The following is a 14,559-nucleotide window of genomic DNA, read 5'->3' as shown; positions in this document are numbered from 1 at the left end:
GTGGCCTTGAGCAAGTTACATCGCTCTAAGTATCTCACTTTTCAGCGTTGCACTGCGGCTGACGCCTAGGTTATTCCAGTCTTCCCTTGGGATAGACCCTAAAGATAAATTTCCCTTCGGGGATGAATAAAGGAATTTTGTTTTATTTATTTATTTATTTTTATGATTTCCGATAAACGACGTGACTTTCGTAATTGAATTCAATAGTCTGATGTCACGTCGCCCAGCAACGGCGGCCATCGTGGTTCTAAACAAAGAAAATCGGTACTTTTTATTCTTCATGCTGGCTAGAACTTTTCATATGTCTTGTGATCAGAATGTGTAAAAGTCAAAACATGATCAGATTTATAATGTTTTTTTCCCCTCTGGATACGCTTTTATGCTCGTTGGATAAATATTTCATAAGGGCGTCCGCCATTGTTCCGAAAGTTTAGAGCGAGTTACGAAGTTACCATGCGTCATTACGAGGGAAGTGACGTTACGACTGTTGAAGCGTATTACAGATTCTCTCATCTCACTCACTCACTCGCTATCCAGCGTCGTCCTCATTGACGTCGGCTGCCGGCACTCTGCGATGACAAGAGTCTGTCCATTCCCTTCGTCTGTTGACGGTCTCATATGTGTCAGTGCATGACATAATCGGTCGGAAGGTGAAAATTTAGGAATTGCATTTTTTGGCATTTTATGAAAGAATATGCTCACCATAGCATTTTAATCTTTATTTGCAGTAAATCGGGTGATTTTTCATAAAGTTATTGACAGATGTATGCGAATGGTATCCAGCATCTTTTCTCAAATTCCATTTTTTTTTTCAACTTGACTAGCTTAAAATATATTTAGAAGTAAAATTAAGCTCTGATATTTCCCGAAGATGAACAAAAACGGTTGTTGTAATCATTTATTATGATGAGAACTCATTTTTGATAAAAGTTGACCTTCTAATTTTTCTAAATAAACATGGCAATATCTCAGTTCAGACCGTTTCACCATCCGACTGATTATGTCATTCACTGTATCATATTATATAACTCTCTTCTTTCATTTATCTATGTCTATTCTAGGATTTTAAAAATAACTAGGCCTAGGTCTTCCCCCATCTACGTTTGCCTCTCTCATGGTTTCCGATAATCGACGTGATTTTTCGTAATTACAGAAGTCTCCCAGATTCTCTTATGTTTTCCTATAACGACGTAATTGCGATTCGTAATTACAGACGCCTGTAATTAAGTATTTCTATTTTTGAAAGAAAATGGTGGCAAATGTGAACGACACAATTTTACATACAGGGGTTTCCGATAACCGATGTGATTCGTAATTTCAGAATTCTATAATTATTTTTCTTTTTTTTTTTTGGTATGTGTTTTGAAAGAAAATTGTGGCAATTATCAAAGCGAAAACTTCCAGACGTGAATGAATGAAATTTTACCTGCGTCCTCCAAAATGATGGTGCAATTAATTGATCCGAAGTGCATCTATCCAGACCTAAAAAGTAATAAACAAAAATGAAACAAACAAAAGATCAAACACGGAACGTTTCGATAACGACAATGTTATATCCAGCATATAATTATTAATGATATAAATAAATAATTGAGCTTGTATATAGCGCAAAATCCACTTAACGTGCTGAAAGCGCTTTACAAGGGGTCCCTGACAAACAGCAACACGTAACATGTAGAACGATACATGACGCCTGTTAGGCGATATTCCAAAAGAAAAAATTCGGACAGAGACAACGCTGTTAACGGCCAGGTACTCATTTTACACCTAAGTAAGGTGAGAGAATGTGCGTGTAAGGAGCCTTCTACAAGGACTCAACTATGCGCCGAGCAAGGCTCGAACCCGGGATCTTCCGATCCGAAAGCGAGTGTCATACCACTAGACCACATAGCGCGCAGTTAATAACAACAATGTTATATCAAACACATAGATAATTATTGCAAGAGATGAAGTGAGTAGAAAAGTGCCAGAAGACGATAGAGAATAAAATTTTTTGCGGCACCACCGCCGCAAAATTTTTTATTCTCTATTGTCTTCTGGCACTTTTCTACTCACTTCATCTCTTGTTGTTACCAACATAAGTGCCTGCTCCACTCACTTTTCTGAGATAATTATTGCGTGCCATAATCAGACATGGAAACAAAATGTTCACGTAGAATTAAATTACGAGCTACGTCATTGATTTTTTTCTGATCAATTATCAACCAATTATGAACACTCGTACTCTAGAATACATGCATTAAAAATTTTAGCCAGAAAACTCTTCCTCTAAATTATGTCGATCGATTTGAATGATCCTCATGATGGCAAAAACTCCCAGACCTGGGATTTTAAGTAAGACTTCATGAGGTCCCAGGTTTGAGAGTTTTTTCTCCAAGATGAGGGCAATTTAAATATATATATATATATATATATATATATATATATATATATATATATATATATATATATATATGTAGGACGAGTTTCCTGGGTAAATTTTTTAAATACGTGCTTTTTCAAAGTACTGCAATTAATTGATTCACGGTTAGAGCAGAACATCAAAGGATTCAACTGTCGGATTGCGAGCATCTTTGGAATATAATCTGTTTTGTTTTGTTATATTTCGGGTGAATATCATTGATTATAATAATTGTTGTAGCGAGGATAACAATTAAAATACACCATGTCGCTATTATATCATTGTACTGTGTTATTTATCCTGATTGTTTCGGTATTTCTTTTAATCATCGTCATCATCACCATCATCATCATCAAGGACGAGAGACGCATGCGCACAACCAACATGACGTTCTATCTCTAATGACTTTTCCGCCGGTGACGTCACAGACTCTGGGTGACGTCCAATCAAGGGACGCTACTCCACCGCTAATCTCATTCCCTATGGGAAGAATAAAGGGATTTATATTTTTTTAATTTATTTTTTTTTACAGTAGTGTCTGCTCCTTCGTCTGTCTTTAAAAAGGTAGGGATTATTTTCTTATAATGTAACTATGTATAAAAAACCCATCTATAAGGAATAAAACATGTTATATGCCCTTTACAATATCATGAAATAAATAAACATATAATATGAACATAATTTGTATAGAGCATTTTACTGTCTTTACTATGCTCAATGCCTATCACAATGTTTAATCTATTTTTTTATTTTTTTTTTCAAATTTATTACATTTAATTTATTATAAAAATCAATATAAATGAAAATGAATCATTCTCTCAGGCCTTGGAGTTAATGATTTCGTCAATAATAATGATATATAATTATACTGTGACGTGTGTTAGAAAACACAAATGTGGAGGGTTTATTTTCGTATTATATTAGTATGGATCGGCGGGTGGTAAAACCTCTCCATCCAAACCTCTCCAGAGCTCTACCCCACAGGGTGAGAGAGAACTGCTGTCTCGTTCTGTGTGCTTGCTTCCTTGTGATCGAATCGTGTGTTACTCGCCTTCGGATCGGAAGGTCCTAGGTTTGAGTCCCGCTCTACCCGAGCGGCGCTTGGTTGAGTTCTTAGAAGAAAAAAAAAGAGGGCTCTTTACCCATATTTTCTCCCCGTACTCAGGTGTGAAATGAGTACTTGTCCGTTAACAGCAAGGTTTCTGTCGGAAAAAAAAAATTGTAATATTGCATAGCAGGTGTCCTGACACTTCCAACATGAAATGTGTTGCTGTTGGCTTGGAACCCATTGTAAAGGGCCTCTGAGCACGTTTAGTAGATATTGCGCTATATAAAATCTCATTTTAAAAAATCGTATCTATAGATTAAACGAATTTGACGTCACTTTTTTATTGTTTTTTTCTTTTTAGCCAGCCATTTTAGTAGTTATCATTAAATTAATTTGTATCAATCATACTGTAGACGTTGAAAGTTACAAAGAGTTTTGTGTTATATCCGGCTGGCGAATGTTATGAGTATTTAGACTAAACGCAATGCATCCAAAAGGTACATGAGTATAATTTATTGATAGTATGAAGTTGAATCACTTGGGTCTTTGTTATTGTTTATTGCCATCCGCGTTTATGAGTAATCCTCACAAAACTTTATCAACCAGACAATAAACGTTTAAGGTTACACATAGTTTTGAGTGTTGGTCCGTTATATTTCCGGATGGCAATGTTGTGAGTTTCATAGCCAAGCGAACACTTTCTATAGAGGAAATGAATTGATGTCATTCAGTTCTTTGTTAATGTTTTTGGACCAGGAGCTGCCGAGTGATTAGGTCGTCACTGTCTCAACGCTCATGAATTAATTCGTACGGCTGGACTCGCAATAAAAAAATGAATTTTGTGTTTTAAACTCTTTTGAATCAAAGGATATTTCTACACCAATATTCTTGTCTCATTGAGATGTAAAAAATGATATTAAAATAAAGATAATCGGCCGATAAATTAAAAAGCTGCTAATAAAAAAACTAAAATTAAAATAAACAAATGCAACTCTTAAAATAAAATCTATTCGCAAAACGGTTGGTTTTCAACCGATTTTTCTGAAATAAAGACCTAGGTTCCTCATGTTTCAACCTTATTTCAGCATGGTGGTTTCAAATTCCTCACAATTATATTTTATACTTTTAGATTTTAGCTTTTAGGCCGGCTCAAAAAGGTGTTACATTTTTTGGAAAAAGAAGCGTAATACCTTGGCGGTCGACCGAGTAGAGAGCCTGTGATTGGTCGAAGACGCTTGACTCACAATTCTACACGAATAGATGGTGGCAGTAGATTAACCCTGTGTTCAGAGTATTTTTGGAGGAGTAGATAATGAGTTACCTATAATATGGCCATGCCAATCATGTAGACACCCTTCGATTATATAAGCCTACCCTTTGATGTCTGCGGTCGCATTTTCGTTTCTTACGGTCACTCATGGCTAAACTTCGCCCAGAAACGATTTCACAGGTCCGACCATAACCATATTTCAAACTGTTGTTCTCGTGAGTCTTTTATCGAAGAACGATTGGCTATTTAGCATCTTGACCCTCCAACGATTGGTCGTCCTGACAGCTCAAGTGTCAACAAACACCATATTATCCAAGCATGGTTGATAGGTAAAAAAGCCAAATTATATTCTAGTTACATTTGAAACGAACAAAGTATATCATCTGATCTTGTCTCATTGAGGTATAAACAATGATATGAAAATCAAGAAAATCGGCCACATGGCTTTAGTGTTACACGACAACCACTCGTCACTTTCAGTCAACCGTATCCTTTGAAGATGTACCGCCTTTATGAATGCTCTCAAAGATATGCAGCATCAGTACTACCGAGATCTCGTTCATGGCGTCAAAATGTGAAGTAAGAAGGGTACATCCGGGTATCTATTTTCTCGTATCTCGTCGATCGGAACGATTTCGTTATCCCAGACGACAACCGCTCCACCTTTATCCGCGGGTTTGATGATGATGTCCTTTCTGTTGCTGAGGGAACGGATGGCGGACCATTCTTCCTTCGTCAAATTACTCCTTTAAATGGGTGGCACCTTGTATCGCTTAACCTGACGACTGGATGTTGCCATAATATCATCAAGCTTCTGTGTCCAATTGCTACGTTGAATGGGGCAACGGGATCGTCATAACAGTTGTCGCTCTGAGTCTGAGGGTCTTGACCAGTGGAATTGCCGAAGTAGAAGCGGAGGCGTAAGGTAGCCATATGTCCGCTTCTTGCTGGATCTGGTCAAGACTGTTGCGTAGTGGGACGAATTTGAGTCCTTTGCCCAAGACAGCCTTTCAGCCTGGCTCAATTTGATGCTAGGAGGGATCCAGGTGACCAGTTTATCATTCTGGTTGGGAAGAGTGGTTATGGTGGTGTCTGTAGCACTTGGATGCAGGTCAATGGTGGGTTGAGATGTATAAGAAAGAGTGGTGGGACAAGAAGTAGATTCATAGGTGGTGAGGGTTGCGATCTTTTTGGCCTTGGTGGTTTTAAGGCACGAGAAAAGCCTTTTATTTTGCTGGTGCATGAAAAGCCGACTTCCTTTATACAAATCAAGGTTAGAGGATAGTTATTGATTTTTAAAGCGAGAGGTAGATTTACTAATGATGTTAGAATAATTATTGAATGATGGAATCAAATTGGTAATGGTAAGTTGTACTCTTTTGAGTGCAAAATTCTTTTCCAGCCTGAGGAAATATGTCTGTCCCCCTCCCCCTGTCTGCATGTGACAAGTACCGACCTGTGTTCGCTATGCGGGAAGTCGCCAAGGACTTCATCTGCAGTGGTTCCTCGTTTCGTCCCTTCGTCACGAGGGTGAGATCAGTGGTATACTCCTTCTTATGGCGGATCGCACACTGGGTGTAGATCATTACAGTCTGTCCATGAGTAGAGTTGCCTACCTGCCTCATTGCATTCTCGGTAGCCCCATTCGTGGTGGTGGCTATTAGAGTTTCCCAGACAGATGGAAGGATGGCTGTAGTCCAGGTCGCTCTAGGTGGTTTGTAGGTGTTGTGTTAATACATCCCACGCACCTTCACGGGAATTCTATTCACTTCGTTGCTGTCCGAAACGCTCTCTATGACCCTTACGTTAGCGTAAATGTTAACCCCTCCTTTGAGCCTGGAAGTGTCCTTTCGCAGGACCATCGTAAAGCCTGGGATCTGGAATCGAGAAGAATGCACGCCTGAGTAAAGATGGGTCTCCTGTAATAGGAGAATGTCGACTCAATGGACGGCCAGTAGTTTTGATAAAAGCTCACTTTTGGTCATACTCTGACTCTCGATATTGAAGGACAGTATGTAAACAGGTCGCTGACCCCGATATCTCAGTTTCCAGCATATTATGTGGTAGGACGTTCGCTTATTTCTTGACTGCGCCGACGACCCTGGCGACACGATGGCAATATGGTATATGGCCAGGATGGTATATGGCCAGGCGGCGACCTCTTCGCCATTGAGGAATCTGTATTCTGGACATGGTCATGATGCTATAATAGCAGCGTGGAGACTGGGATGGGTACTGAGTGGATCTCCAGAAGTCACATATCAGGTCGGGCCGTTCAAGGCGCCCGCATTTAGACCAGACATGCGGGATGGTCTAGTAACGATCAACCGGAATTACTCCTTTGCCCTCGATATGCCTCAAGCACCCCCATGGGCGACAAGGTAGGTGATCTCTGTAGTGCCCAAAACAACCAGCGGATACTGAGAAGGTTATATTTAGGCGAAAACAAATAGGAAAATTGAAATTATTGTATAAACGGCATTCAAATTGGTGTTTTAAAAAATCTATTTTCCTTATTCACAGAGGCACAAAATACCAGTCATCATCAATGGCGGCATAACAAAACCACGAACAGAATTCAAAAATTACAATGACATTAATGAGAATTTGAAAGGAAACGAATAGATTATAATATGCACGGATGACACGGCAACAGCTACAAAACAAACATGATCTGGAAGAGCAGAAATATACACCAAATATTGTGGCCAACTGGAGAAATACAAGAAAAGTACAAGGCAGTTGGAATGACTACACATACTTTAAGATTGAGGCAGTAGCAGTAAAATGAACAACTCTAGTAGAGCTAAAGCAGAAAGTCTTCAAGAAACTCCCTTCGAACATGTGTTTTGGTCTTCTTTCACTCAAAAGAGGCTGGATGTGACGAATCGAGCGTCGGTAGACCGAGATAGCCCGATTTGTCAACATAAAGAACAGACTAGGAGAAAGATAGATCGAGGGAAGTCGTGGAAGATCAGGCCGATGCATTGAGGCTAGCCTGAACTGAGGAAAGAGAAAGAAGGAGAAGACTGTGTGTCACGATTAGACAATGGTAGCGAACTAATAATGATAAAAGAAAGAAAATCGAGATTAACGATCACGATACAATAATTATGTTGTCTTAAGGAAAAAGACCGAATGTTTAATAGGAATAAGAGGCCTCATTTTGTCTTTTTCCTTAAGACGGTAGAATCTATGATAAAACGAAGTTACATCTACAACACAAATAGGACGATACACCTCTTATCCATTCTTTCATCCTACTTGTCTCTGTCCTGACATCCAAGAATGAAGAACACCACGGCACATGTAAATAATCAAATCAAATCAAAGACGACCGTTGAATTTGCGGTCTTGTGTCCATCTCAGTAAATTTAAAAACTTCCCCCGACTCCTCGCGCCTTATTTTTTTTTTTATAGCGATGGTTCTTCGAACCCGCTGATTGGATGGTTGAGGAGTTCAGAAAAACTAGCAACCCGAGGAGGGTTCGGTCATCTCCGGACTCGTTCTGGTTATGTTCTAGCAACCAGTGCCAGGGCACAACACTGGACGACTCCAAGGCCATGACTCCGATATATGCCTTCCTCATCATCATCCATCGTGGCTTGTGCTCTTGAGCAGGTTGCCGGTCAGCTGTCTCCACGAATCACGATCCTCTGCGGTGTGCATGAAATCGTGTTGCTTTTAAAATCACATTTGGCCATTCTTAGGTTATTTAAATAAGTCATTCTTTGTCTTCCTCTAGCTCTCTTTCCTTCGATCATCCCAGATGTTACCAACTTTTCTATTCCGTCTCTTCTCCACACATGACCCAGAAACCGTAATGCCTTCCTACTATGTTTTAAAATGCTCAAACACGACCTTCGAATGTGTATCTTATATTGTGTGTGTGTTCTTATCGACGACGCGTTCGATGTCCGGTGATGTAATGTCACTTATTCATGTTGTTCGTGCAGTTCGTGTTTATCCTTCCTTTCCTTATCCCAACGAGAGTTCCTATCTGCGATTTCACTGAGGGTTCAAATTGCGTTTATTCTTCGTCTACCAGTTATATTGAATTGGCATTTCGTTACCCAAATTATTATTTTTTTAATTATAAGAAAATGTTTTATCTGAAAAATTGTCGTAGAAAGCATCTACTATGCTTTTTATCGATATACGGCCAGTATATATATATACTTAATCGAAATGTCGTAACTGTAAAAAGAAAAAAAAACAACGAATAACGACTGGTCGTGGAAACTAGCATTATATATGCCACTCTTATCCTTTTCAACATCGAATTCATTTTCAAGCAGTGATTTATCATTTGTATTTATATAAATAAAATAAAAAATAAAATTCACTTTATTCATCCCATAGGGGACATTTTTCTTTAGGGTCTATTTCAAGGGAAGACTGGAATCACCCAATCGTCACCCGCAAATTGCAGCGTAGCAAATTGGGCAAGGGCGAGGTGACTTGCTCAAAGCCACACAACACAGCGACAGGTGATCGTACTTGCTACCTTCCGGGTACAAAGCAGAACCACGCTGCCCCCCCCCCCCCCCCCCCCCCCCCCCCCCCCCCCCCGAAAGTCTTTTGTGTATAGATAGAATGCGCTTGGCCAAGGAGTTCACAACATGGACATCCGGAAGTATAACGGACCAACACACAAATTCTGTGTAACCATGAACTTTTATAGTCTGGTTAATACAGTTTAGTGAGAACAACTCACAAACGCGGATGGCAAAAACAATAACAAAGGCCTGAGTGACGTCATCTGCATACTATCTACAGATAGTTCGAAGTTGACGTCACTCAGATCTTTGTTATTGTTTTTGGCCATCTGCGTTTATGAGTAATTCTCACTAAACTGTATTAACCTGACCATAAACGATCATGGTTACACAAAGTTTGGTGCGTTGGTCCGATATACTTCCGGATGTCAATTTTGTGAGATCCTATTCCAAGCGCATACTATCTATATCATGCAAACGATTATATGTATTCTCATTCAGCTCAGATGGGTCAGCCATGGCGAAACATAAAACTCGGAGAGACAGGAGGGAGGTGGAGGAAGGAGAGATGGTGTGAGTAGAGATAGACTGCATAATCCTTTTTTCTCCACTTCTTTCGTTTTCTCTACATAAACTTTTTATTTCACCCATCAATATAATCCATCTTTTACAAGCAAAGTTCATATCTCAGGAGAGATGGGATAAAGTTTATGTCGTTTGGAATTGGATTGATTGTGATGTTTTTACAATTAAATTAATGATGAATTATAAAGCAAAAAGGAAATAGATTATGCCTAAGAGCACGGTAATCATTTCACAAGCTAACAACATTATAATATAAGGCTAACGTTATATATGTATATATATATATATATATATATATATAATATATATATATATATATATATATATAATATATATGTATATACACATTGCGAGGTAGTATTTTATTAGGGGGGGGGGGAGTTCTAGGACAAAAGTAACTTTAACGCTTTAATTTTCTTTTAGGTTGGACACAGAAGAAGACACTTCGCTAAACGGGAATATGGATATGAAAAATGATTCTTGGAATGTAGATACAAAAAATGGTGCTTGGAATGTGGATACGAAACACGTTACTTGGAATGTGGATGCGAAAAATGTTACGTGGAATGTGGATACGAAAAATGTTACGTGGAATGTGGATACGAAAAATGTTACTTGGAATGTGCAGATGAAAAATGATGCTTGCGACGAGAGGACGGTCTGGTACTTTGGCACCAATGGTTCCCTTATCTCCGTAACTTATTGTTTTTTTCAATTATATCATTTTGGGAACCCTCAACCAAAAAGAACGTTCAATATAATTGCATTTCTCATTCGAACAGGACTTACTTTACCTCTTTCCATTCTGGGCCTTGTCACAAATGTAGTCAACCTTCTCGTATTCTATCGTCAAGGAATTCTAACTGACAGTTGTACTACTCTTCTCACCACACTTGCTTGTTCGGACTTTTGTACCTGTGCAATGATGTTTGCAATGAGCCTTAGAATAGTGTTAAAATTCATTAATACTGAAATCGACATTTATGGAATTCATGCCAGTACGGTTCAATTTTTGTTGGTCGCGGAGAATGAAAAGTTCAGACAACAAGGTGATATACTGGCACAGATTTCCTGTTTTGTAACTCTATTTCTGGCTTTCGAGAGAATGATCAGCGTTACCTTTCCTTTCCACGTGAAGTTGATTTTCACTCCCAAACGTACTCTTATTCTTGCTTTCACGTACATTGTATTATTTGTGCTTGGCAATCTCTTTATATTTCACCAGACAAGCTGGATTCCCAATAGGATCCGCTGGGAGTCGACTTTATTTGAATTATATGTGAGAGGTTTTGAATCATATAAATTATTTTATCGACCCATTGTAATATGTCTGGTCGTATTGTTCAATGCCGTGATAATTTATAAAGTCTTTTTCTCTAAGAAATTTCTTAAATCAAGTGTTCCCACTGTTTCAACCCCTCAGAACGCCCCAAAAGATCAAAAGAAGAAAGAATCAAATCGGAAGAAAGAACTGACACTCATTCGTATGGTAATATTGATTACTCTTTTGTTCTCATTCTGTTATCTCCCTTATTCAATTCATGAATTATTTAGTCAAGTCATACGACTTAGATATGACTACGAGGGATTCCTGTCATATATTTCTTCATTTTGTTATTACTATTGGGTTGCGACGGAGACCTTGAACGCGACTTTGAATTTTTTTATTTACTACACTCTTAGTTCAAAATTCAAAAAAGAATTAAAGCAAATTCGATTATGTCGTAAATTAAATCAAAAGTAAAATTTGCAGTTAGTAAAACGGTTGTTTTCCAGTGCTACTTGTACAAGTACGCAACCAAAAAAAATGACAATCTTTCACTTGATTTTAACTGTTTGTACTTTTGACGGATTTCAAAATAGTATGACATAGATAGTCATGATTTTATAATGCGCACAGCAAATTCTATTCAACATTCAACAAATACGCATCGTGTCTGTAAAATGCATTTTCCATTGTCTTCTATTTGGGATTCAGATTTTCAATCATTTCAGTGTCAGTGATTTAGCAGCTAAATGAATATTATAATTCTGAAATCTTCACTGAGACTGGATTCAGCATAATATTAAAGTTGTTTGATGTTACGGGCGGGTTCTAAGATGCCGCTTTGTCCTAGGACAGCAGACAAGATGGAGAGAAGAAGAGAAATAAAGGTAGATAGAAAGAGAGACATATAGATGGGACAATTTCCGAGAGAGTACACCCATCAGGAACACTTGAGTAGGTGCGTCACCATCGTTAACTTTTCGCCTGACACCGTAGCCTTCGAAAACATATCGCTACGCTGACCAAAAAATGACGTCAAAATGCCAGTCTTTGGGCACAAAAGAAAACAAATCGTGAGTTGTATTCAATAGTTCAAACAATGAAATAACTTGTTTCCATGAGCACTACTAACGACAACTCACTAGGCGGTGCAAAAACCAAATAATGACGTTTAAAGGCCAGTCTTTTTGGGTTTCAATGTCAGGCTAAAACTTAACGATGGCTACGGTAGGTGACAAGACGAACCTGCTATTAAATGGGACCGATCTATATTCATGTTTTCGTCAAACCTAGTCATCGATGACATGATTTGTTGCTGTACAACGATTGGATATTTTTTAACAATTGCAAACACGCTGCTTTTGTTTATGAAAGTTGTGTCAAGCTGAATAAAATGACCAATCGTGATGTGAGACAGTTCAAAAGTTGTGAACACTTTTCACTATGTGGATCACTTTGAGCATATATTCCAATGTGACCAATGACCTCGAGCACATGGAAAGGTAATATAGATTACATAACCACCATTATAAACATAAGTAATAACACAAATGTGTTAAAACAATGAAAAATTTATTACGGACGATACATACCAGAGATAGTATACCCTTGGTTAAGATACTCACATTGCCATCCGGAAGTATAACGGACCAACACACAAAACTATGTATAGCCATAAAATTCGATCATCTGGATTATACAGTTAAGTGAGAATTACTCATAAACGTGGATGGCAAAAAGCAATAACAAAGGCCCGAGTGACGTCAACTTCATTATATCTCCACCTGGACATAAAAATTGATCCAAAAGATTTCCATGTTATTTTCTCTCTCACTTCAGTTTGGTGGTAAAAATAGATCTTCAAAGTTATACACACACACACACACACACACACACACACACACACGCACAACTGTTTTCAATTACACATTGGTGGTTTTATAATGATATCTGTGTATATGATCAACCCTATTCGTTATTCAATCGTACGTCTGAGGATCGGAAGGTCCTGGGTTCGAGCCTCGCGCTCGGTGAATAGTTTAGTCCTTGTTTGTTTTGTTTTTAAGGGTTTTACGGCGCTAGCAATACATTAAGGTTATATCAACGCCAGTGAAAAGGAAGAAAATGGGATCGTAAAAAGTTCTAGAATTACAAATAAAGCACCCAAGAAAAAGTAAGACATAGGGGAACTGGGAAAATAGGGATCAGATGTAGATTCCAAGAGCACACTATCAAAGTACTTAGTTTGAGATCACCTAAGATTCTCATCCAGACACAAGCACAGGTCCCCACTAAGAGGAATACACTCAAATGTTTACAAATCATATATAATACATAAACAAAACATAATACAGTGCATAACAGAGAGACGATTTACAAGTGAAAAAAATATCATCACCCAAAAGTACTATACATTTGACTGTTTCCCTCCCAGCCAGGGTATCAGGTCAAGGCCAGGACAAAACCAAGTAATCTCATTCTAAGACAAAGACAGAAAGCGTGTTGGAAAAAAGGTATAGGGGGATAGATGACACAGTATGTACCTCCCTGCCCACTATGGGAGGTAAGGAACCCCACCCAGGTTGAGTCCTTGGAAAAGGCTCTTTACTAACATTCTCTCACCGTACTCAGATGTAAAATGAGTACCTGGCCGTTAACAGCGTTGTCTTTGTCCGAAAAATTTGTAATATCGCCTAACAGGCGTCATGTCCCGTCCTACATGTTCAATGTTGCTGTTGACCAGGGACCCCTTGTAAAGCGCTTTGAGCACATTCAGTGGATATTGCGCTAAATAAAGCTCACTTTTTTAAAGCTCAATTTATTTATAGAAATGATAAAGCACTTTGAGCACATTCAGTGGATATTGCCTATATAAAGCTCACTTTTTTAAATCTTAATTTATTTATAGAAATGATAAAGCTCTGATGCCATGCGGTTGGAGGTACGAATAATAATTCTAGTTACATATGAAATATATTCAATCAAAATCGGCAATTTTATTTGTTTTCCACTTAATGTGTGTATTGTCGAGCTGACGAAGGGTTTGTACCCGAAACGTCCAGTGTCTGTATTGTTCCAATACGACGCCTCTCCATTTTCACTCTTTCGTTAGTAATAGGGAATGAGATTAGCGGAAGAGTTAGCGTCCCTTGATTGGAAGTCACCCATAGTCTGTGACTAGTTATTAGAGAGAGAACGTCATATTGGTTGTGCGCATGCGTCTCTCGTCCTCGTTTCCGGTGAAAGCGGCTTGAGACACGTCAAAACCAAATTGACGTTCTCTCTGTAAGGTGACGTCCAATCAAGGGACGCTACTCTTCCGCTAATCTCATTCCCTATAAAATAATCACGCCATTATCCAGAGACAACATCGTCATCACATTATGTACGTTGAGAGAAACTCCCAATGTCTTCATAGGCCACATTCCTTATTCAGAATGAATGGGGTCCTTCCGTAACCATCTTAACTTATAGATAGTTCGAAGATG

At 38.6% G+C, this 14,559-nt stretch overlaps 1 protein-coding gene across 1 annotated transcript; it reads left to right on the top strand.

Annotated features, from left to right (window-relative positions):
- Nucleotides 1-3,374: 3,374 nt before the first annotated feature.
- On the top strand, nucleotides 3,375-14,062 carry LOC144956741 (uncharacterized). The gene is made up of 2 exons (XM_078887420.1): nucleotides 3,375-3,386; nucleotides 10,228-14,062. The coding sequence occupies exon 2, from the start codon at nucleotides 10,265-10,267 to the stop codon at nucleotides 11,546-11,548; it is 1,284 nt and encodes a 427-aa protein (XP_078743546.1). The 5' UTR covers nucleotides 3,375-3,386; nucleotides 10,228-10,264; the 3' UTR covers nucleotides 11,549-14,062.
- The last annotated feature ends 497 nt before the right edge of the window (nucleotides 14,063-14,559 follow it).

This window comes from Berghia stephanieae, chromosome 11 (genome assembly GCF_034508935.2).
Source record: "Berghia stephanieae isolate SIO BIC M18660-M18661 chromosome 11, UCSD_Bste_1.3, whole genome shotgun sequence".
Classification (NCBI taxonomy): Eukaryota; Metazoa; Mollusca; class Gastropoda; order Nudibranchia; family Aeolidiidae; genus Berghia; species Berghia stephanieae.
Note: the sequence above shows the minus strand (reverse complement) of the source record. Positions and strands in the feature narration are given on the sequence as shown.

Bases quoted from the DNA above. Each gene is read 5' to 3' on its own strand.
- LOC144956741 (XM_078887420.1), top strand. From the start codon at position 10,265: ATGGATATGAAAAATGATTCTTGGAATGTAGATACAAAAAATGGTGCT.